This window comes from Triturus cristatus, chromosome 6 (assembly GCF_964204655.1).
Source record: "Triturus cristatus chromosome 6, aTriCri1.1, whole genome shotgun sequence".
Lineage (NCBI taxonomy): Eukaryota > Metazoa > Chordata > Amphibia > Caudata > Salamandridae > Triturus > Triturus cristatus.
The window spans coordinates 323,055,613-323,080,602 of record NC_140589.1 but is presented as its reverse complement, the minus strand read 5'-3'; the positions used below and the strand labels follow the sequence as shown (position 1 = coordinate 323,080,602).

Here is a 24,990-nt window from a genome sequence, read left to right as displayed (position 1 = left end):
TTTCACTCTGGCCCTCATTTGAGCACCTGATGATCTCACCATTCTCCTTGTGTGGATTACGGGCTTCATTACGGACCCTGTCCCATGCTATGATACCCAATACTGCCATAAGCCTGCATTACCCCACTATGGGGCTCATTCGGTCTGTGTTCTATAGCTGGTTGTCTTGGTTTCCCCTGGGGATGGTATGCTTGGGCCAGCCCAACACCTCTCGGGCACATACTGTGTAGAGTTTTAAATATAAGATACACTGTACACACAGGATATAGTTCATTATAATCTGTATGGCCATCTTTTAGTCTAATAATCGATTCATTTTTAATATACTCCTTCAGTGGGGACTGTACCTGCGAGTGTGAATGCATACTCGCACAGGCCTTGATTAAGCCGATGTGTTGGTTTCCCTGTCGCTCCATTTTTATGCTTGATTTTGTTCTAGCTTTGTGTTACAGGCGTACCTAGTGGCATGAGAGTTGACCACCTTCTCACTGTAGGTTAGATGACTCCAGTAAAGTACTCACTGGTCACCACCTTGATCTGTGATATGCATTAGCTAATCGCATTAACAGCATGAGCATAGACTATGTATAATTGTCTAATATAGCATGTCATGCGAGAGCTTTTCCTCTTCTTTGTATTAGTAATGGTCGCTTTGTTTATCATTTTTTCAAGAAAGACAGTGGACCCAGAATACATACGGGCCATCTCCATCATTAGCTGGCTGACCTTTTTCTTGAATTTCTTTCTTTTTTTTTTTTTTTTAGCAGAGTGACACATTTTCTAGGTCCTAACAAATGCCCAGGAACCCATCTTGGGGGCAGCCATGGGCAGAAACATGTTGAAAAGCTACAGGGGTGTATTTGAGTAAATCCCTGAATCCTCTCACTTTTAACCCTGTCCCAGAAGACCATCGAATAAAGCTGATTTGGCCCTCTAAGTGTCAACTGTGCTTTCTTTTGCATCGACAAAACCCACCCACAAATCATTCGTTTTTACGTTCTAAAGAATAACAATTAGTGTCAGAAACCAAAGAGATCTAATACGCTTAATCAACACGCTTTGAAGGTAATTTATATATAGAGTTTTGCCTGATCTCCACATATGCCAGGAACTCACCAGCTGCTGGAAAATTAGGTACTCCTGAGCATTAGTTTCAGGAAACAGTCAGTTGAAATAAATTAATAGCCTATGGTGCTACTGAAGTAAACTCAATACTAAAACATCTGCAAGGTCTAGGCTGGAAGAGAACAGCACATTGAGAAGAGAAGGACAATGTTGCTGCTGTATATCAAGAAATGGAGGTGAGCGCGTGCAGCACCTGGTCTGGTCAAATGTGCATAAGGGAACTCTGTGCGTGAGTCACTTGCTGTGCCATACATAGGATAAGCACAGCTTAATAAAAAAATAGATGACATGCTACAAGGTGGCCCCAGGATCCCATGGAATGGAGCAGTGTGAATAAGCAATATTAATGGTAGATGTAGGCAACTAAGTCTGTCAGGTTTACTGCTTCCTATAGTCCTAGAACCCAAACTATCTCAATTTTATGCTACAATTATGGTTAATTTCCTCTTGGTCAAACCGAATCCTTTTTCTGCATTTTACCAAAAAGCACGAAGAGTCTGCTTAGTTCCTGTGGAAAGGAGCCATTTCCTTCTGTAGGTGGGCTTTGCTGAATGAGGTTAGCCCCGGCTATAGAGCACATGGCAGTGATAAATAATGCACAAAGGAATGGATAATGCATAAACATTCTTTAGGTTACAGAATTAGATGCTTTCTGAAAAGGGAGAAAAGACGTTGTCCTAGAATGAATACCTCAATTACAGAAAATATTCTTCCTTTTGTCCTCTCGCGCTCCATATGCCAGCTGCTGTATTTAAAAAAGGAGTAACAAAAACAACCAATATAGAACCACGTCCAGGGTATTGGATTCTCACAATTAGGTCTCACATGGTGTGGGTAATGAAATTCTTTGAGAAATAGGGAACTAATATCATTTACTTAATCACCATTTCTTGAGATATCCTCTGAATTCATGGTGTTTGACTGGAAAACGACCACTGGAACCAAGTTACAACCTGACTGAAGAGCCCAAATCAGGGCGAAAGCAGTCTTGGGTTGCTGGTGTTCCGGTTCAAGGAGGACCTAGCCTGACAGTTTGGACTGGACTGTTTCAATTAGAGTAGGATAAAAACTGATTTGCATATCGGTGGGTCCAAAATGAGGGACCCGAGGCATTTACTGGCCAGTCAACACAAGAGTGGATGTTTATCTGCTCAAACCTTGGGGGTGGTCCAACTGAAGAAAGCATAGATACAACAGGAATGAAAAATGCTTGGAAGAACCAAATATATATTTCAGTGAGGTTATGTGATGACATGCCTCTGCTTTCAAGTGGCCTTGTCCACAGTTATCAGGAATTATAGGGCAGAGCCTCTTGATATTAGAGCAGCAGAAAAATACAAAGGGTTTTTTTTGGAGCTAGGTGCAAATCCATGGTACTAGGCACATAGTAGTAAATTAGCCTTGAATCTAAAATCCCACCGGCAAAGTTATTAAAGTTGCAAAAGAACGGAAGTGCCCCTTTCTGCACAATCTCTTGTGTAATTGGGCTCAGTAGGAGACAAGCTCTTCCCAACTGGCTCTTGGAGGCAACATAAGTGCATCTTTGAGAATTGCAAAGAAATTTATTTTACATTTGATTTGTCATCAGCATGACCACTACTAAAGACGAAGGTTGACTTAACTTAGTTGGGTTGTTATATTATACCACGTTGTGCCATGCTGTGCAGAAACGATGCAAATACTGAATAAGTGTAACATCCATTTCCAAGGCGAATTCTTGGTAGCTGGTGCATAATCTTGCAGTCCTCTGGTGGCACTGTCATGGGGGTGGGGGAAGCTCGATCTAAACCGCGCCTAAGATCCTGTCAATTTCTGCGATAACATCTGCCAACTCCCCCTCACCCCCACCCCGAACCCGGCTTTTCAGTATCTAATGCATTACTTCTAAATTTATATAAGACTAGTTCACTTATATTTCAATATTGTATCGCAAAGTCGTCAGTTCCTTCTCTTACATTTTAAAATTGATCTAACTCAGCCGCCACAAAATAGGCTCCTCCTCTCCCCACACTCCCCGCACAATTTCTACCACCCAAATGTATGTGTGTAGGACCTATAATTTAAGTATCATGCTAATATATGCATTATTTCATCTTTACACTTTACATTCATAATACACAACATACTTTCAACTTTCCGGTACCACATATCTGCTCAGCCAATCACCTGCGTTTGTACAACTTGAGGTGCTGTCGATAGCACTTCCTGTAGAAATGTTACTGCTATTTAATATACAAGTGAGTAAAATGCAGCAGTTATCAACAGCTTCCACATACTGACGACCTTGATGGTCTGAACAGACATCAGATCAAAATTAAATTGGTTTGGGGCCTGGGTGGAAGAAAGACTTGTGACCTTCAGCCTCAAATCAGTAAAGTAAGGGATATCTTGCCATTGAGGTCCTCCACGAACTTAAAAAGAAACAATCTTAATTCTTTATTCTTACAACTTTATAAGCAACCATTGGCGTACCCAATAAATCTGGGATTAATGTGAGAAGTATGCAGCTTTAGCACGTCAGAACGAGACTGGAGAAAGCCAGGAGAGAGGTGTATAGTAATAAAATAGTACTTCATGCACTTCATTGCAAACACTTGAGTGGAGCAGACGGATACATCCAAACAGCTAATAGCATCAGGTGAAACATAAATATTCTACTGTGCTAAAAGTGAATGACAAAGCCTGGGGCTAGTGGCTGCAAGAGGCTGATTGAAAAAAGCCAATGGTTGAAAGGGTGTGACACAAAGCACACTTTATGTATATTGATAGCACTGGGTCTGCTTAATACTTGCAATGGCAAGACCCAGAGCTAAAAAAGGATCCTGGCCACTAGTGTTAGTTGAGGAGCATCACGACAGAACGTGCGGATTCCAGGATTGCTTGAAAATGAAAGTAATGCTCTGCAGCATTCACTGTGTTATTATGAACCCTGAAGACTGTCAGTTCTGCATCAACCAGAAGTATCTTCATGGGTTACTCTCTTCAGGGAATTCCATTGATATCCCTACGTTCCTCTGCTTTACCAAGACCGCCAAACACAGCACTTACTCAACAACACTAATCAGCCCATCATTAAGAAACCTCTTCAGTGCAGCCTGCTGGCAGACAGTTCCATGCCCTGGCAAAGAGAGGGTAAATTTGAGACCGCCACCTAACCTAGGATGGCAACATTGGCATTCTAACTATGCGCATGTTTATGAAGGGCATCGTTTTACAGTAAATACTAGAACCCACAAGGTACAATGGTGATCTCCCAGTACTTAAAATAATGGTTAAATACAACACATCTTTAGTTTCTTTAGTAGTTCTGATTGCACTCTATGAGTAATATAACAATCTAAAAATTGGAAACATGTCCACGATTGTATTTTCCATAGCTATAGACAAAATGTGGAAAACGAGCTTCACCAACAAAATGTTTCAATCTGCGCTACTTACTTGAACTACCCACGGACTGTTTGCGAAGGCCATTATATCTCTCTCTTCCCAGAAGAACGCAGAGTCAGACCTTTTAATCATTTCAAATTTACTTAGGAGTTTCATTGCATACACTTTCTGTGAGGCTTTATGTCGGACCTAGAAGAAAAGAAACTTACAATTACAAACATTTGGACAATTTTTAAACTAAAAATAATATTCATTACACTAAATGTCTGGCATACTTCAGAGAGGACCGGGTCGAAATGGTCTTTGATATTTAAATGTACAGTCTGACGCTTAGTCTTTTATTAAGTCATGTAACAATCTATGATAAAAACTCACAATTACACAGCATCTGAATGCAATTCAAGCCACACTTACAAATATCAAAGTGTGTGTACACAATAATATATGCATATATTCATACACATATTATATGCATGTTTGAACATATACATGCATATGCTTATTGTTAGAAATGAGGGTCTCTATTTGGCAATGGCTTGTACACTGTCCAAGTAGGGACCCTCCCTTCTAGTCAGCGTAAGGGCGTTACACACCCAAGATAACCCCTGCTCACCCCCTGGTAGTTTGGCACGAGCTGTCAGGCGTATTTGGCCTGGGTGCTACCCTTGTGGACTCATGTATGGACCTGCCCCAAATTGGCAACAGGCCAGTACCAGTATTACTGTATGCTGATGATGCGGTGCTTATGGCCCGTTCACCTAATGCACTTCAACATCTTTTAGATAAATTTGTTAATTTTATGGAGAATCTGGGTCTTTTAATTAACATAGGTAAAACGTTTGTAATGAAAGCTGGCTGTAAGTCAGCTAAGGGACGCAACATTTTAACAGGAAACAAGACTTTACCTCAAACACTAACTTTTCGTACTTAGGAATAATGTTTGATAGTAATGGTAACTGGAAAAGTGCAGTAAAATTAAGAAGAATGCAGTTCCTTAGATCAATTGCGGGTCTGAGTAACTTTTCCAGGAAACTGGGTCGTAAACTGACTAGGGACATGTTGAGCATTTATAACGCAAAATGCCGGTCAATAGCTATGTATGGTTCTGAATTGTGGGGACATGTAGATGTTGAGTCTCTACAGCTGGTAGAAAATGGGTTTCTTAAAAATCTGTTAGGGCTGCCTAAAAGCTGTTCTAACTTTGTCTGTGATGCAGAATTGGGTTTAACCTACTTGGAGGACCTGATGAAGGTGCAGCCAGTCCTCCTATGGCATAAGTTATGGACATCGGATCACACGAGTTTTAATAGAGCCATTTTACAGGATTGCTGTGGCGCTGATCATGCAATGGAAATAACACGGTTGAAATGCGTAAAAAATGTCATGCATGATATTTGTCACCCTGAATACTATGCAAAGTCTGAATCTTTACTGCATATATCCAGAGAATCATTAAAAAGAGTATGTCTGAACAACCAGGAGGAAAAAAGATTAACATTGGAACTTGTGAAGCCCACCGTACTACATAATCAAATGATATTGACCTGTTATACGATACAACCGTATTTAATCGGTGTTTTAAATGCCCAATATAGATTTGTTTTGACACGCTTCAGACTGGATATTTTTCATCGCTTGACTAGTTTCCCTAATAGAAATAATTGGTCTCGTCGATTAATATGTTGTCCTTGTGACCAGATCTCCAGACAATCAACCATTCATGTATTGTTTTTTTGTAAATTTTATTCTGATTTAAGGACTACTTTTATAAAGCCTTTATTGAAATCCTTAAACTTCAGACAATGTAGACCGGCCTATATATTTTTACAACTGCTTCCGGATTTGTTTACTTGTGTGGTAGTGGCAAGGTTTTTGAGGTCCGTGATTACCAGAAGGAAGTTTTTTACTGATGTATCTTAAATTTGTAAATGTATTTAATTGAATCGGTTTTTAATGATTTGAATAACTTTCTCTTTTTGTATTGAACTGCAAACTTTTATGATTCTTTCTATGAATCGAATAAAGTTAAATTGATTTGAATTGAGAAGCATGTGTAAAGTATTTGTACATAAACACCCAGTAATACAGTGAAAACACTATAAATGGACACCACACCAGTTTAGAAACATGACTAATCTTTATCTAAGTAAAACTAGAACAAAACGACAAAAATCCAACATATACAATTCAAGATATTACTTTTAAAAGGTTTAAAATAGTTAAGTTCATATAAAAACTATGGATGTGTCACTTTTAGCACAAAGTACCTGGGATGCATCAAAATCAAAGACGAAAACAGGCGCAAGGGCGGTGAGACATCAGTAAGCAAAGCGATACGTCGGTTCCTTACATGCAGATAAGGTGATGCGTCGGTTTCTTGATCCCAGGGGAGGTGATGAGTCGGTTCCTTACTGGGGGAGAAGGTGACGAGTCTGTTTCTTACTGCGTGGGGAAGTGATGCAACATTTTGCAAGGCTTCGTGTCATCTGGTGCATGTTCTTGGGGCTGCTTTGTGGGGCTTCGAGTTGTCCAGCGTCGGTTCAGAGGGGCTGTCAGTTGTGCAGCGGGACTTGGTGACGCTTCGTGTCAACCGGTGTCGGTTCCGAGGAGCTGTCAGCAAGGATTTGCGAGGCTTCCTATCCAATACTTACAGAGATCAGCTGCAGACCCAACTTCTGAAGCCCTTTGGCTGGAGGGAGGCACCTCAGGCAAGGGTAGGAATCACAGATGCCCGAGTCCAGCAGCTCCAGCAGAGTTACAAGAAGTCTTTTGTGTATCTGAGACTTCTTAACAGGAGGCAAACACACAAGCCCTTGGAGAACCTTGGCAAGCAGGATACAAGAAAGCAAAGTTCAGTCCTTTCACTCTGCAAGGCAGAAACAGCAGGTCAGCCCAACACAGTAACAAACGAAGTGGCAGTTCCCCTCTTACAGCTTCTCCAGCTCTTCTTCTTGGCAGAATCTTCTCTTGATCCAGAAGTGCTCTAAAGATGTGGGGTCATAGGTCCAATACTTATACCCAGTAGCTGCTGCTACGGGGCAGTAGTCGTGGGGCGGGGAGTGTTTAAATAAAATGAAGAAAAAGATATTAAACTTAACTGCTAGCCACCGATTCTCCTCCATCCTCTTCTTCCATCAATGCAGGAACAGGAACCACCCAGGCTTCCAGACTTACTTAGCCAATCTCAACGCTGTTGATAGTAGCATCGTGATTGGTCTGAGCGCCGTGGTTTGGATGCTCAGAAGAGGACTGGACATGTTCTACACCTAGTGCAACACAGCCCGGTGGAGAACATGCCAAGTGCACATGACGGTATGACCAGCCCAAGACAGCGGCCAAACGGTCATGCACACTTAGAGTGCATACCACTCCTCCCCTGCTCTGTGGACAGTTCATCCAGCCCGCCCCGCCCCTACTGAGGAGTACTAAAAAATAAAATGATAAAAACATGCTGTTATTATCATTTTATTTTTCCTGTGGGGTGACGCTCCTCTGCCTTAATAGAGGAGCGGCCCCTGCCATTACCACTTTTGGCCTTTGAAGTAGGTATACTTCAAAAGATATTTTTTGTAGTGCACAGATCCTGCCTTGCCCTGTCCTGGCTCCAGACACACTACAAGGGGGCGGAGACAACACCGTGAGAGGACAGACACAGCCCTATTCAGGTGACAACTCCTCCCACCACTCCGGAAGGCCCATCAGCCGGATGATGGGCAATCAAGATATGCAAGGCACACCTCAGCTCCCTTTGTGTGACTGTCTAGAGTGAATGCACAAACATCCCAACTGTCAGTCTAAACCAGACGTGAATTCCACTGGCAGGCAGAGGCACAGGATGGTAAAGCAAGAAAATGCCCAGTTTCTAAAAGTGGCATTTTCAAACTCACAACTTAAAAAACACTTGCACAGAAAGATGCGCTTTTAAATCCTCAGTTCAGGGAACCCAAACTCCAAATCTCTATCTATTCCCAATTGAAAGTTACACTTGTAAGATGCTACAAGAAAGCTGCAATGATAACCTAGGGGAGAGTTAGCTCTTGCAATAGTGAAAAACTAAGAAATTGGTAGCATTTCACTATCTGGCACATGTAAAACACACCGGTACATCTCCTACCTTTCACATACACTACATCCTGTCCATGGGGCTCTCTTGGGTTTACCTTAGGGGTGTCTTACATGTAATAAAAGGGACAGTTTGGGCCTGGTATGTGTCGTAAGGGGAGTTTAAAACTACATTTGCAGACTCTGCAGTGGCAGGCCTGAGACATGTTAACAGGGCTACTGCTCCTGTAGGTGGCACAATCAGTGCTGCGGGCCCACTAGTAGCATTTGATTTACAGACCCTGGGCACACAGAGAGCACTTTACTAGGGACTTAACAGTAAAACAAATATGCCAACCATGGAAATCCAATTACCAATCCAATTTAGACAGAGAGCATATGCACTGACCAGCAGTGGTAAAGTGCCCAGAGTCCAACAAAAACAAGTCAGAACAAAATAGGAGCAAGAAGGCAAAATGTTTGGGGATAACCCTACAAAAAGGGCCTGGTCCAACACTTACATATGTATGCAGATGCTGAGTGTAATTTGCAATTTATTTACAACTGCTCAGTGTGGGTGCATGACTGACAAGCGGTGAAACCACAAGTGTGACATGATGTTCACCGCTCTCCCAACAACTATTATAATTAACATGCGACAGCCTACATATATGTTTTATGACATGCTGTTTTTCATGTGTATTTATTTTGAAAGAAAGTATCCAACCCAAACTAGGAAGCAGGGGGTTAAATGTGTGCACTGAAAAGGCCTGGTCAATTAGAGTTGATTATCTGTGTAAAGTCATTATAAGATGCAATCTTTGAGGCAATAAGTGTTTTCCCATGTCAATTTTGGTGTACTGCGATAATAGGATGGCACTTGACCTTTGAACTGTAGTAATGAATGTGCATTTATTAGTACAGTTGCTGGCACTGGATAGACATGCACCCTTGACCCGAGTGCCCAACTGTACTGCTGTCTGGATCCCCAATGCTGATTTTTGTTGTCCAAGGCAAACATGGATTATTTGTGTGCGCCCAACATAGGCCTCTCTCACGGGCTGCAGTCTGAGCCAGGAGAGGCTCCCAGAGCGCTACCCTCATAGTGGTGGAAGGCTACTGCCTTCACCCGGAGTTAAGCAGCACGAGTGTGTTTGCGGCAGCATGCTGTGTAGTGATCAGTAGGAGTGAACAGGTCCTTTTTAGGTCTCGCTAGAGCCAGCGCATGCGCTGGTCTGGCGAGACATTTAGTAATTGGCTTTTTGAAGTGCTACCAACAGGCTTACTCCGGCCACCAGCGGTTACGCACGTGGGCGCGCGCTTACGAGCACAGGTGCCATCTCGCGGGCTCCCTTACAGCCGCGATTACTTTCACTTTCGCGGCGCCGCCATCTGCCTTTCCTCGCTCTGCTTCTCCCACACCACAGAACGTGTCCCCTTTCACGGCTGCGCGGCCCGTTACTTTTATGGCCGCACAGCCAATGCTTGTTAATTCTTCTGTCCTTATTGAGGTGTGGGTCTAACTGTTCATTTTTGAAATCACAGTCCTCCACCGTTGCTACATTCATTGTGCTATCTGATGCTTCTGCTGCGGTTTCGGCATTCTATCAGCAAAATCATTTCCTTTAGCTACTTCATCTGTCAGCTTCTGGTTTGCTGCACAATTTATTATTGGCTAATATTTTAGGCATAGCCAAGGCATTCAGTAATCTATCAACTCGCCATGCTCTATACACTGTCAAAATCGCTCTTTTTTGTCATAATCTCCAAAAATCATGACCAACCCAGAAGCACACCGGTTCTCCGTATATGTTTACTTTAAAACCTTAGCTGATTTCACATGCTGTGGTTAAAGGCACCAATTCTGCCGCTTGCGCTGATAAATGGGAATGCAGTTTGTTTCAACAACTGTCTGTAGTGTATATATAGCCTAAGCTTCTCTTGTCTTTCCTGATGGCAATTGAAGACAGGACCTATCCACCCATACATCCGCTTCTCTTTCTGCGTATGCAGTGTCAGACATATCAAACCTCTCCTTGGTCTTTTGCTGTGTCACTAAAACACAACTGTGTAATTCCGATGATATGTCGGTCAGGCAAGTGCATCAGTGTTGCTGTATTTAATGTTGTACATATATGTAGTATCACATTGGAGGCAGCCAACAATATTAGCTCATATTTAGGCTACTGAGCATTTATGAAGTGTTGAGTCTTAGTCCCAACTTCAGTCTGTGGTCGGTATGGGATGGTGTAGAATGGCTCGTATTCTTTCAGGTGACCATCCTCTCTCCCCTTCAGAAATCAGCTGGCCTAAATAAGACACCTGTTTCCTGCAAAATTGCAATTTTTTTCAGGTGATGCTTTATGATCGTGGGATTCTAGGAGGTTTAATAAAGTTATTGTAGCCAGTGTACATTGCTCCACTGTATCTGCTGCCAACATATGTGCATCCAAGTCATTCTTTAGTGCCCAAAAATAAAACCATGTTACTGGAATGATTTCTCATATCGATTTTTTTTTTCCTGCTTGTTCTACTGTTAACTTTTTGTGTCTGCTATGCGAACAAGTTGTTCGGGGGGGATTGGGGTGGTGTGCATTTACTGGTGGACTGTAGGAAAGCATGTGTTTGAGCGCTGTTTCCTAACCTGGCAGCCATCTTCGTGGCGCTTCAATTTTTTCTTTGTCGTCTGCCGTCTATCTCCAAGTGACATGGGCCTATTTAAGATGGCCGGGAGCAGACACACAGTGGGCGCGACAAAGGCAAGCCCGTCTGCGCCCTAGTCCCTGTCTGCTGAAGAGACTAGCTTACACTGCAGACCAACTAAATGTTTTGCAACCTGTCAACTCTACAGACTGTCAGATCATTGTTTCCGCTTGTAATAGCTGCAACTTTGCATGTTCTATTGAGGCAAATACTAATGTTAGCAATGCCTGGCTCTCACCTAAAGCTAATAGCAACAGTGCCCCTCATCTCTTCCTAGCCCCGCTCTCACATGTATGTATTTTTTAGCACTACTCATAATAGCATTGGGTATCAGAGCACATCAAATCACACACATTATATAGAAACAATGAATCATACATGTCTAAATCAGTCTATGGGAAATGTTACCTAAAACAATTTATAACCTACAAGAACAAAAAGACTAGAAGACATTTGTTCTGTTCTTTTTTTTTATCTGGTCGTTCAGTTCTAAATAATATCTTCTTGGTTTTATGTAAAATAAAATACAACGCTTTTTTATTATAACTTTACAACATGCTGCACAGCAGCCACACTGCTCTACACCATATCTTAAAAACGTTGGCAAAGCCTTATAAGGTCCCAAAGGCGAGACCTATTGGCTATACCAATGCTTGTTAACCTGTGTCACTGTAGTGAGGCCTACAGGCTCACTCACTTTTTAACATTCTGTTGCTATGTGCTCAACTCACCTTTGGCCTACATCAGGTTAGTGTGAAGGGATGCGCAGCACAGAAGGGGTGCATCTGCGCTGAGGGTGTGCACCTTGGCAGGGCGCAATACAGGAATAATGCAGTACTGATTAGTGCATGCATGGTGTGAGCATATGGTGGAGGTGCATGAGCCTGAGAGTGGCACTGTTCCTGAAGGATGTAGTGTTGTGCAGGATAAGATAATGTGCTGCGTGTATGTGTACCTTTGTGTGGTACAATACATAAAGGATACAGTGCTGTGCAATGCACTTGTTAGATGCAAGTGCTGGATATATGTGTGCCTGTGAGTGCGACAGTGAATGGAGGATACAGTACTGTGAAGTGAGTGTATGTTGTATACATGCACTGGGCATATGTGCACCTGTGAATGGTACAATACATAGAGGGCCCTGGGTTCCATTTTGGGAGACCCAGGCCTGCATGGTTAAACGTGGAGAGGAGGTAGAGAGATCCCCAGGATAGTTTTGTGAATTGCTGCATTCCTGTAAGCTGCGTGGGACACATGCTCGTTAGTAAAGGACGATACCCCCCCTGTACACTTCAAAGGGTGCTCTTGGATTCAGCGAGAGATCACAAGGAAGGGTCTGGGCACATATCAGGAAGGAGATAGGGCTGATAAGAGAATCATAAAGAGTAGGGCTGGGGGCCTTGGGTTAACCTTTTGATGCACATATCACAGTGCAAGGCATCCAGGTGTGAACTCTAGTCACTCCCATGGCCTGTGTTTTGGGACTATTCAGCTTGCTAGTGTCCCTGCTGGGTGAAGGGATATCACCTTGGGAATCCAGGACCACCTGTCCTCGAGCCTGGAGCACGAGCGCCTGCCTGCTTGCCAAGACCAGTGTACCTTGTGTGGGAGAGGTGGTCCATTGGGGAGCCCTGTCAAGTGGGCTTCTGGTGTGAGGAATCTGCTGTTGCATCGATCGGATAGTTGCCCATGTGCAGGACTGAGTCGGTGACCCCCGTGTGCTAGGATGGATTGAAAATAGCCCTGTGAATGACCGCCGTGCCGTAAGCGTGGAAGCCTTGTGCGTTAGTGGCGCAGCGACCATGCATACCAGGAGGAGCCACCGAGGAAAAGACTGCAGTGCGGTAAAGGCAGAAGCTTTGTGCTGTAGCGGCACGGTGACAACGTATGCCGGGGGGGCCGCTGTAGATAACCACACTGGATACAGAGTTGTGGTGATCCCGTATGCCGAAGGGGATCCCCAGGAGCTTCAAGGACTGCAACTTGTTCTTTCCACCCTGCCAGAACAGTGAGGACACCATGGGAGCACTTGTGCACCTTCACCTGGACAAGGGACCCAAGGTAGGATCATTGTAGCCACCCCCCATCAGGAGCTAAAGGAACACTTACCCGCAAGAGGATCTGCAGGATGCTGCTGATCAGGAGCATAAGCGTGAGAATCTGCACCCGCTGAATGCAGCCAACTGCGCTGCATGCAGCCAACTTAACCGTACTTGCATCCAGCAGCTGTGAGTGCCCGCAAACAGGCCAAACTCTAAAACTTAGGACACTCCACACCTGCCGATGCAGGCAAGACATGTCTGAAGCAGGACAGCCCCAGGTAAACGTGCTGCCAATTTGAGCGTGTTTGTGCTGGAACACTATAGACTTTAAATCAGAGTCGCAGTGGACTCTTGAGACTCAGACTACTAATGAGGAATACCTTGGATGTTACCAATAGTGAATGGGGAATAATCACAATCGCTACCACGAGGAATGACTGGCACAGGAAACCACCAAAGAAACACTATAGCCTCAACCTCGGGGAGGCTGTGCAATTGCTTGTGTTATATTTTTCCTTTGTGTGGGTAGCGGTAGAAATAAAATACTTATTTTTTCATAAAAGTGAGTATTTAGATGGACAATGATTTATTGCTGCGTGTAATCTGAGTTGAGAGTCCATGTTCACTAATCTGTATCCACGACCCTCCCCCCCCTCCCCCCCCCCCCCCCCCCCTCCGCCCCCGAAGGGAGCCTTGGACTACTCGGACTACGCCTACCCTGAGAATCAAAAGTGCCAATTACTCAGAATCCATAGTATGTCGGGCCCCTGGACATCAAGAGTAAAAGGCCACAAGCCCCACAGATGGGCCCAGTAAGACCAGCTTGCAGTGTGGCCCACTGAAAGGTGTTTGACAATGGTTGCTCTAAATTACTTGTTACCAGATTACATTTATGTTTACTGGTATGGTGTCGTTATATATGGGGCTATTGTAAAAGCACAATTTCGTAAGCTGGATATTTGCTGCCCCTTGTAAAAATATGGGCATATCTATAGATCTAACCAAGAGACAAGCATAAATTGCCCCACCATTTGCATGTAGAAATAAAAATCAAAAACATATAAACAGATAGAGGGGCTTTGAGTAAGGCCTCTTCATCTATTGCTCTGCTCAACCGTCATTCACATAATTCTTCTGCTCAACACAGCCTACAGCATGGTGAAAGTGGTCAGTCAACTTTAGTCACTGGTGGTCTTACACTGGGAACCATGGCATTTTGCCTGTGCACATGTGCCTTAAAAGAAGTGCACTCTTCAGTGCCAGGGCTTGTTGGCAAATGTTAATTTGCCAATGCTTTTTTCCTTTCCATTCTTTATTCTTTCTATTTTTTGTCATGCTTGTATATTTAAATTAGGTCTTGAGACCCCAGTGATAGTACCTTTTCTTCGTGCCAATAAGAATCTTTTTCCTCTGATTAGCATTAAAACTAAAAACGGTTTCTATACCCGCTCCAAGTACACTTTCCTGCTAGGAAGCACCTGTACTGTTTTATCAAAATTATATTAGATGGTAATTTCTTTTATTTAAAATTGTCTATTTCAAGCATTCGGACCTTTAGACTTATTTTATTTTCTGTTTTTCTTCACTGCACCTGCTTGCCACAAACCGGCCCAGCGGCTTTGCCACAGCTTGTTGCAGTGGGATTCTATATTCACACTATAATGATGTCACTCCTGTAAATATGTTGTGATTAACCTTTTTAAATGTATTGCGTTTTGTGCACACGAGTGGTGGTCAACTATCATGCTGCTTCACAGATCCAAACTGATATTGCAAATATGGGAGGTACTCGGGTTACCTAGTTTGTTACTATTGTGCAACCGTGGATATCTCAGAATTAAAGCCCAGAAGGTTTAAAATACTTAGGAGGAGGATTAGGATTAAATCATACACATAAAGGTTTGAAGTTCATTTGCGTGTTTTTAAAGTAGCAGTAATAAAAAAAAAAAAAGGTGCATATCGAGAGTCTTCTTCCATCTGCTTAACTTAGCCAAGATCATCGCTTTGCACAAGAGGGTGGTGGACCGTCAGGCAACACCGCAGAAATGTGTAGTAAGCACGTTTCAATCTGACCCACCTGATACCATCCATCAGCAAATTTCTGAGAGCCTGTATCACCTATTTTTCAGCCTTGGGGATGAGTGAGGGATTTTACCCTATAACCCTAGGCCTTAAGCGGTTTCCCATTGCAGGTGGATGGTCACACTTACTTCTGAACAGTTTTAACCAATCTCTCTGGTCCATAGAAATTGTGGTTCATTGATGCGATTGGGACGTAACCACTCATCCAAGCTGGATTTGGGAATAAGAACCTGTAGGTCTAGTAGGTGCTCCCCCAGTTCTGTTGTGCTAGACATTTGGACTTCTCAACCATGAAAGCCTTTTAAAGGAAAAGGTGCACCCAGAAGGTCTACTGTTTATGCTAGCCCACTACCACATCAATAATCCCCTGGTGTGATATTCAACACTGGAGACCAGTGGAAGCAGTAACGGGTGTCTCATTGAACTGGGTCGCCAACTAATGGAGTACTGCCAACTAGGCACAAACTTTGCAGCAATCCATACAGGTAACTTAAAGTCCATGATTTTTCTGTGGATGGGAATAAGAGTTCACTTCTGCGTTGTGGGTCTAAGACTGTGTAAGCTTTTTGTGCTTGGCAACATTTTTATATAAACTACCTGGCTTCAACCCCACATGCGTGTTAAACTTTGCACTTGAGTCATTGAGAAGAGGTATTGTAGCATACCAGGTACTTTTTTCTCATTGAATGGGGACAGTTCAAGCCACAAAGGAGAAACCAGGACAGACTGTATTCAAAGAGAGCTGAGAAATCAGTTTCTCCCGCATGTGATAACATTGTCCAGGAAAGATCATGAATGAATGATGTTAAGAGTGTAGCGCCTCACTGCTCATGTGCTACTAAACTCTTTGGTGTCATATGTAAGCCACAATTTGGCAACGGCGTACTGATTTAGTGTCCATTACTTTAACAGTCCTACATTTCCTGAATGTGAACAAATGTTATTTCTGAAATATATAGATGCAACAAAACATTTATTTTGTGTGCAATTCATGTCTCTGCATTCTGAACTACTACCCTGTCCTACAACAAGACTGTCTACCCAATAACGAGAGTAAAGTGCACAAAGAAAGTGACATCATGATTTAATTCACGTGAAATGGTGCTCGTGTGAGTACCTGCTGTTAGAAGCCTTAGACTGCTGCTATTTGTGAATTTGCTGCTACCTGCCATCTTAACTTTATTTTAACTTCGCTGAACACTTCTCATTGCACCTGGCACTTTATTGTCGCTTTCTCTGCTTTTAAAAATACGAACATTTTAAACTACTGATTGACTCTCTGGATCGACCCTGGAGGAACCCGGATGTTAGCGGGTCCGCACTGCACAAGGGTTGACGCGCTAGTCTTTCCACTACCGGAAGCTACATTAACGCGCTGGGGCGGACGCGCGCAGCAGGCGCGCCGCTGGCGCGCCATAGGCGCACATAAGCAAGCCCGTCTGCGCCCGGAATGCGACCAGCGCCATAACCCCTGGTCAGTTGAGCTTCAGAGAATATAGCAGGGAACAGCTGTTACTTTTGAATCTAGATTCATGTAAGCCACACGATTTAACCTCTTCTGGTAATACTAAGTGTTCTAACTGCTCTTATCGTCTGGGATGTCCAACCATTGAAAGGGTAGGGGGGTGGGAGGGTGGAGTCATGGATACCCAAACCGGCTCTCTGTCCAGGCATAATGTGGTTAGTAACTACAAATCAGCCCATGAGGAAAATCTGCAATGTGTTTTACTTAATATTCGATTGCTAGGCAAGCATAAATACCAGATCGAGGACATGATCCAAAGTATGAATATTTACATAATTTTTCTCACTGAGACATGGACAGACAACGCCTCATGCCCTGATTTGAACATAGCCTTGCCAAAAGGCTATGCAGTCACCTCACAGGATAGGGAGGGGGGAAGAGGAGGGGGCATAGCCATTATTCATAGGGAATATCTAAAATTACGCGTAGCCACCATCAGGATTCTCCCGGCAGAAGCCCTGCACTTTGTCATTAATATTAACAATACTCTGAATCTTCAGGGTTTATTGCTCTATCGCCCCCTGGACCTAAGGCTCCATTTGCTCAGACCTTAATGACTCATTTAGAATCCCAAACAGACTCTGCCCTGTTTATAATACTCGGGGATTTTAATTTTCATCTGTAACTTGCTGACAACTCAGATACAAGAAGGCTACTTGATAATCTAGCCACTTTTGGATTTACCCAGCTGGTTTCAGAGCCCCACCCATCAGGCTGGTCACATTTTAGATGGTATTTTCTCTAATCACCCTAAAATACTCGTGTCAAGAGTCACACCTTTTTCATGGACTGACCATCATGCGGTCCATTTTAAGATCAGGGTCCCGCTGCCATCTCAGGAAAAACAAATAAAACCTACTAAGGTAATGTCCAGACGGTGGAATGAAGTCAGCGCAGACGACCTGTTAGTAGCTCTTGGTCAAGGTCACTTGTCGCTGGCCAAAAATAGCAATGAGGCAGCCTCTGAGTTTAACAACTGGCTCCGGACAGCAGCCGACCAGGTAGCCCCAGAAAAATGGTCTACTATTAGGAGATTTAAGCCTACATCTCCTTGGTATAACCCTCAACTGAAGATTCTAAAGGTGAAATGTCGAACAGCCGAACGACAGTGGAGTCAGGACTACGATAAGGTCATGTAAACGATTTATAATCTTTCCCTTAAACAATATAAAGAGGCAATTATTGAGGCAAAAAAGCTGTATTACACCACTAAAATAGAGGAAGCTGGTAATTCTTCCAGGGAGCTTTTTAAAACAGTAAATCTGCTTTCTAAATCACAGCTTGGCACTATCTTTCATACTAATCAAACTATGTGTGATAAGTTAGCAACATTCTTTCAAAATAAAGTTCAAGTTATCTATGATAACTCGAATGCTCTCAGATATATCACTTTCATCACAGTCGACAGCAGAACCACCTGAGATGAAGTTAACCAGATTTCCAGCGATTAGTCAAGATGAAATCTGTAAACTGCTCCTCTCTATAAAATCTGAATCACCTAAAGACCCCTGTCCTGCTATGGTATTACACTCGGTTGCTAGCAGAATTGGCGACGAGTTGACGCCGCTAATCAATCAAGTCCTGGAGTCAGGCAGCTATCCACCATGCTGGAAAAAGGCCACGATCAGACCTATCCTAAAAAAAAACACTTTAGATCCTATGGAGCCTAAGAACTACCGGCCGATTGCCGGTCTGCCCATAACCGCCAAGATTTTGGAAAAGTCAATAAACAGAATATTGACAGACTATCTGGATACCAATGAGATACTGGACCCAACGCTGCATGGTTTTCGATCCAACCATTCGACCAAATCAGCTTTGATCGTAGCTGCTGAGGAGATACGGAGAACAATTGATCAAGGGGGTAATGCAGTCCTTGTGCTGCTCGATCTCTCGGCGGCCTTCGACACCGTGAACCACACGGTGTTGGTTCAGCAGCTGCGGGATGTGGGAATTGGAGGGTCGGCTCTGTCCCTCCTATCCTCTTTTTTGGACGGGAGAGTACAGAGCCTGCATTGGGTGGGCTTGCAATCTGAAAGTTTTCACCTGCCCTGTGGGGTCCCCCAGGGTTCAGCAATTATCACCTACAATCTTTATTATTTACATGCTACCCCTGGCCAGTCTGATCAGGAAGCATGGTTTTGCTTTTACATCATATGCAGATGATTCCCAGCTCATAATCTCCATGGCTAAACACCCTGAAAATACAGCTGTTAGGTTTCATTCCTGCCTAGAGGAGATTATGATCTGGATGAACCATAGCTTCCTAAAAATCAATACAGATAAGACAGATGTCATTGAATATGGCCAGGGGCAACCCCGGTGGGACGCCTCTTGGTGGCCGACAGCTGGGGAATGTCCCAGTCCGGCTCCTAAGGTTAGAAATCTGGGAGTTATTTTTGACCGTCAATTAACTTTTGCTGCCCAGGTAAATAGCCTTACCTCCTCATGCTTCTTTCCAATTAAAACTTTGAAAAAGATTTTTCCTTTTATTGGGAAGGAATTGCAGAAGTCAGTGGTAGTAGCTCTTCTGCTATCCAAGTTAGACTATTGTAATGGCCTGCTATTGGGAATTAATAAGTCAGAAATGAGCAGGCTACAATCATTACAAAACGCCGCCGCTAGATTACTCCTAAACATACCAAGAGGTAAATCCACCTCCGCTGGAATCCGAGCCTTACATTGGCTTCCTATCCAGCGTCGAGTTGAAGGCCATTCAAAGAATGTTCAGACCCTATACCCCTGCCCGTTCATTAAGATCCAGTACTCTGGGTCTTCTCCATACTGACAGGATCAGGAAGGCAAGATGGGGTGGGAGAGCTTTCTCCTACTGCGCAGCAAAGCTCTGGTACTCATTGCCTACAACCATGCGTTTTCAATCTAACAGATAAGCATTCAGGAGAGAATTGAAGACCTGGCTGTTTGCTATATCATAGGCGATTGATGCAGGCCGTAATACTGGTACTCACCTTAGCGCCAAGACGCCACGGCATACGAGCGCTCTAGAAGCACATATCCTATCCTATCCTCGAGACATCAGTGGAAAACAACAGTACCCTCCCATTAATAGTGCCCCATTAACAAGTGAGGGCCTTATGTTGGCTGGCAAACGGAGTTGATTATTGGTTCCAGACCTGTAATAACAATCGAAATCTAATACACTTGTGGCAGGCCATTTACGAGATGGCTTATGCACAACATTTCACAAAAAAGTGGTGCTGAGATAAAAGAGTGGGCGAACTGCAGAATAAACGCAAAGGCCAAAGCAATAAGTGCGCTGAACTTTGCACAGACCAGCTCACAAGCAGAATTCTTCTTGGTACATTGGTCCGAAAGGCCATAGTGATGGGCCCGGCGTCAGTCAGGGGTCCACATAACCTCACCATTTAGAGACCCTGTACTTGTCCTTGTAACCATTGCAGAGTTTCTTAGGATTAGGTGTCTCGAGCAGGAAATCTATATAAACAAGGTAGGACAAGATGATAACGCCAGTGAGTTTTAATGAATGATGCTTGTGTGCAGCGACAGAACGAAGGGGTGGGGAGACTGAGTAGGAACAGGATAGACAAGCTTTGTACAGAATGCCTTCCTGAAAGCCTTGAAAAAGGTGTTCATACTGGAAGTAGTGAAGGCAACCCAACTGCACCTCTAGCCACTCATTTACCGATTCTTCAAAACTGTGTGGAGAAGTGAACTCACTGAGTCTTTATTGAACTCAGGAAGAGTTACCAAGTAGGGTAGTATTGCAAGAAAGAATATTTCATCAAGAGGTCTGGCTATAGAATCGCCTAAAACCACAAGAATGTAAAGAATGGAAGTGAGTCAGGGATTCTCAAAAAGGACAGAAAGAGAAGGATAAGCAGCAAGACAAACCTAATGGGAGACACCTCCCAGCAGTACGTCCAAAAGGCTTTGCAGAATGGCACGGGTAATTCCATGGATTCCACTAGGGACAGAAGCCTAAGATGAATGTGGCCTTCCACTAAGGTCGAAAAATGAAAAAGGCAAGAATGCATAGATTAAGTACACGGTTGGTTGCTTTGCATGTGGGGAAAAGGGGCAAATAAAGCAAGGTTGCCCTGAAGGAGAAACCTCAACTCCACAGATTGCCAAGCCTGCTTTGCCAGACAGACGAGATGCACACCAGTGTCCTTAAGTGGCAGGGAACTTTTCACTGACTGTGTGGGAGGCAGATCCGAATGTCCATTCGAAGGTGCCAACAACAAATCTGTATACAGATTGAATTTTTTTTTTTTTTTTTTAAATGGCAGCTCTCTGGAGTATCTGAGCAAGCATTACCCAAGCTGACCACGTGTTTGAGGACTCCAAGAGATACCTCAGCTGTTCAGGAGAACACAGGATCGAGACGACCATAAGAAATTGGGTAAAATTTTCATTATGTCAATGCTCAGGCATAACTGCCAGCTGGAAACAGAATTGAGACAGGTATGAAAGGGGTCAATACAGAGCTCAGCATGGACTGCCTGCTGGGGAAAGACCTCTGGGATGATATGAAATCACCCAGCGGGAAGTTTATCTGGAAAGTAGTATTTTATTATAACTGTTAAAGCTGGGAATGGATTATTAGGCTTCCCGTTATATAGCTAAATTATATTTTCTTACTTGCTTGAATGTTGAGAAATATACAATATCAGCATTTCCAACAGCTATACAATTGTGTCTACCTTTATTGTAATGGTAAAGTGAAGCTACTAATGGCATTCTGATCATCATGAAAATTTGAAAAAACTAAAATATATGGGCTTCTGCTGATTTCGCTGGTGTTAAATCCGAGTAAGTGTCTCACTTCTCAGGAGAACTCTCAAAAAAGTTTCAGAGAAGAAACTGCCAGTCCTTACTGAGCAAAATAATCTGCACAAGATGTGCTGAAGTATTCCAGCAATGCTGCAAATCTAATTAAAACTGTACACCATCGCAAGAATGCCAGGCTGTCTCCGATTATGCCATTTGGTATTTTTTATGTGAGGTACTTAAAATAACATATGTAACGCCAAGGACATGCAAGGTGTCCGATGAAAAAAACTGTGTTTATTGCAACAGGAGCTGCAAGTGTAACAGTAATGAGTGTGGTGGGGGAGTGATGGACACCAGATTGCATAAACTGAAAAGTGAGGGGGTTAGAACACGAAGTCACGGGAAATACTAGGCATCAGACTGTACAGTTTCACTTCACACTGTCACTCCACATTAAACATATTTATATAATCTGAAAAAACTCAATAAGCCGGGATTTCCCAGAATCACATAATTTGACATTCAACTGCCAGAGTCCTGATTAGATCCCAGATATCTTCTTCAGGTTAGCAACGCATCGATGATCACAATGCACCGTCTGTTATTATACGATAGTGATCTTCTACCATACTCTCTGTTCATCAAGGTTGATTCGGTGCTCAAGGATGTAAGGATGCCTGAGCCAAGATGCCTTTTTGGTATTCGTGCGTCTTATAAAAACCCTTAGAACATATATCAACTAGACCACACGGCCGCAATGGATGCAAACGTACACATTACGGGGACTATACCCTGATGGTCAGGCCTAGATTCAACTGGCTGATGCTTTCAACACAGCTCAATGATGGTACATGTTAGAGGCATCTGCAAAGTTTCATTTATGTTTCTGTCTTTCTCATTTTTTCAATTTTGCAGAAAAATGGGTTGAAAGCTAGGCCTTTCATTGATCCTTGTCACCACATTGTTGATTTCACACTGTTCATCTATCTAACTAACCTGGCAGTTGCCAAGGCACTATACTTGTGTCTGTTCTCTATGGTTATAAATCTTCTGTGTGGAAAGGTGATGAGGTAACTGGGTTCACAGTACTCTTACCAGCTGCACCTCTCCAAAAGCACCTCTTCCAATAACTTTGACGATGTCGTAGTCTTCTGCTTTCATCTGCAATTCCCGGACTTTCCCCACAACTTTCTCATCTAAGAAAAACAATTTAAACATGTTTGTTAATGTTAAATGCCATCTAAAGATAGGATACTTCAATCTGTGCGCTTTAACATAAATGCATCTGAAAAATTAAATATTACCCACATAGGAATGAATGGTTCCTATCAAAAGCTAAGTGGAAGCACTTAGTTGCTAAAATCTATCGATACCTTATGCTTGAAAGGAACCTCCGCAAAACAGGTCAACAAGTATGGGAGGCTGAACTGGGCAGAATGTGGGTGGACGGATAAGGAATTTACTCTAGCCCACGAACGAGCACATCCATCTCAGCAATAAAAGAAACTCTAACTAAAGTTACCACCTACTGGTATTACGCCCAGTGGAATGAATACACGGCTGGGATGGGTGCAAAAGCGGGGACTGCTGAAGGGAGTGTGGGATCCCTGGTGGCTCCCTTACACATATGCTGTGCATGGCAATAGAGTTAAAAGATTCTGAGGGGAGGTTTGGGATGAAACTGATAGGATGCTTAACATCTCCCCGATTAGATTTCCGAAACATGTTAGTCTAGGTGTAGTTGATCGGCTCTCATACCCCCAGTGATCCCAGAGAGGTCCTTTGATTGCTTTGCTATTATATGCTGCGATGCAAGCGGTCCTGAGACTGTGGAGTAAGGAAAGTCTACCCAGTCAGAATATGGCTTTATTGACTCTGGGAACTGATGGGTAAAAATATCGATGACCATCAAGGGAATAGGTGAACAATTCAAAACACTGGAAACAACGCTTAACACGATTGCGTCCAAGTTCTTGGTGGTCACTTGTCCGAAGCTTCCAAGTGTTTCAGAACTGGCCTGATTGGTGGATTCGGAGCATCATTCAGATACATTTAACAGCCGGCAGTGGGGCTTCTGGATGGGCGACTATTTTCTAAGAGGCAGAAGTGATCGAAAAGCAGACTAATTTGGGGGAGTGGGAGGGAGGTGTATGGAGAGGTATCTATTTTTGTTTGTTAGTTCAACTTGTTAATTAGTGTGTTTAAAAGATGAGCGACTAAACATCATATACATGAGATGTAAATGATTGGTTATATAATACAACCCTGCGAGTTGTAGGTGGCTGTCGTGTATCCCTTTAAAACAAATAAACAAAATTTATCCTAAAATAGTATTCACAATTCTGCATTACCCATTACTACTTTTTTAATGTAATTAAATTAGTTCTGGACAAAACCTAATTATCTGCCTTATCACAGCAGCAAATAGTTGGGTGTGTATATTCATTGATAATGAACAAAATCAAAAGTATGAGATTAAACATGGCTTTCTTTTTACTATATTTGGACACTACTCCCCAATCTCAACCAGCTGCATACATTTTAATCTTGCCAACCTGCAGGATCATAGAGATCCACCCTTTAAACTCTCGCCAATAAAAAATATGCAAAGCCAGACCAACACATACTTGGGCCAAACACATTTATTTGCATCTCTTGCCCATCTGAATTTAAAGAATTTACTATTTTTCAATGAAAATTGGTGGGATGAAATAGGTTGGGAAATTAAAAATATATATATATATCACCAATGATGAAGGGCCTGTTATGGCACAGATGAGACAACAAGGAAACCTACATGGAGGATTCCCTCGGAATAATCCAGTTGACAACCAGATCTCCAGAGAAATTAATGCACTGTAACACACCACTTGTGGGCTGGGAGAGGATTAAGATTTATGAATTTATTCAATGGACTTCAAGAAACCACTATCAATTTGTTATTTACACAATTGTTTTTTTTGTTTGGCTTGTCAAGGAAAACAATAAAAAAATATATATTTTTCAAAATCCATCCAATTGTGGCCTCAATATTCACCTACCAACCATCAGCATATACCTTAAACTCCACCTTATAAAGTTGTCAAGGAAAACGAAAGAACAGATTCTCAAAAGGATTGGTAAACGTGTGTTTTTGTGAGAGTGCAGAGTAAGCTTGCAAAGTGAACACTATGCCAACATAATCAACATTTCAGGTAGCATGTTCCAAACATACAAATCGGGTACAAAAGGCCAAGGGATAGAGAAATACGATACATTGAAATACTGTTCAAACTGCAATATTTACACAAGCTACATTAGAGCAAAAAATATTTGGATTATGTGACTCAC

General features: G+C 42.9%; 1 protein-coding gene across 5 annotated transcripts in view; it reads right to left on the bottom strand.

Moving 5' to 3' along the window:
• ROCK2 (Rho associated coiled-coil containing protein kinase 2) overlaps positions 1 to 24,990 on the bottom strand; it is a 531,243-nt gene that overhangs the window by 250,611 nt on the left and 255,642 nt on the right. For all 5 annotated transcript variants that reach the window (XR_014962943.1, XM_085610696.1, XM_085610694.1 and 2 more), the window contains exons 3-4: positions 22,756 to 22,856; positions 4,564 to 4,701 (exon numbers count right to left, since the gene is read on the bottom strand). Coding sequence is in view for 4 of the 5 variants with exons in the window: in XM_085610696.1 (XP_085466822.1) it covers positions 4,564 to 4,701; positions 22,756 to 22,856 (239 nt within the window). In the remaining variant the exon portion in view is untranslated. The remainder of the gene's footprint in view (positions 1 to 4,563; positions 4,702 to 22,755; positions 22,857 to 24,990) is intronic.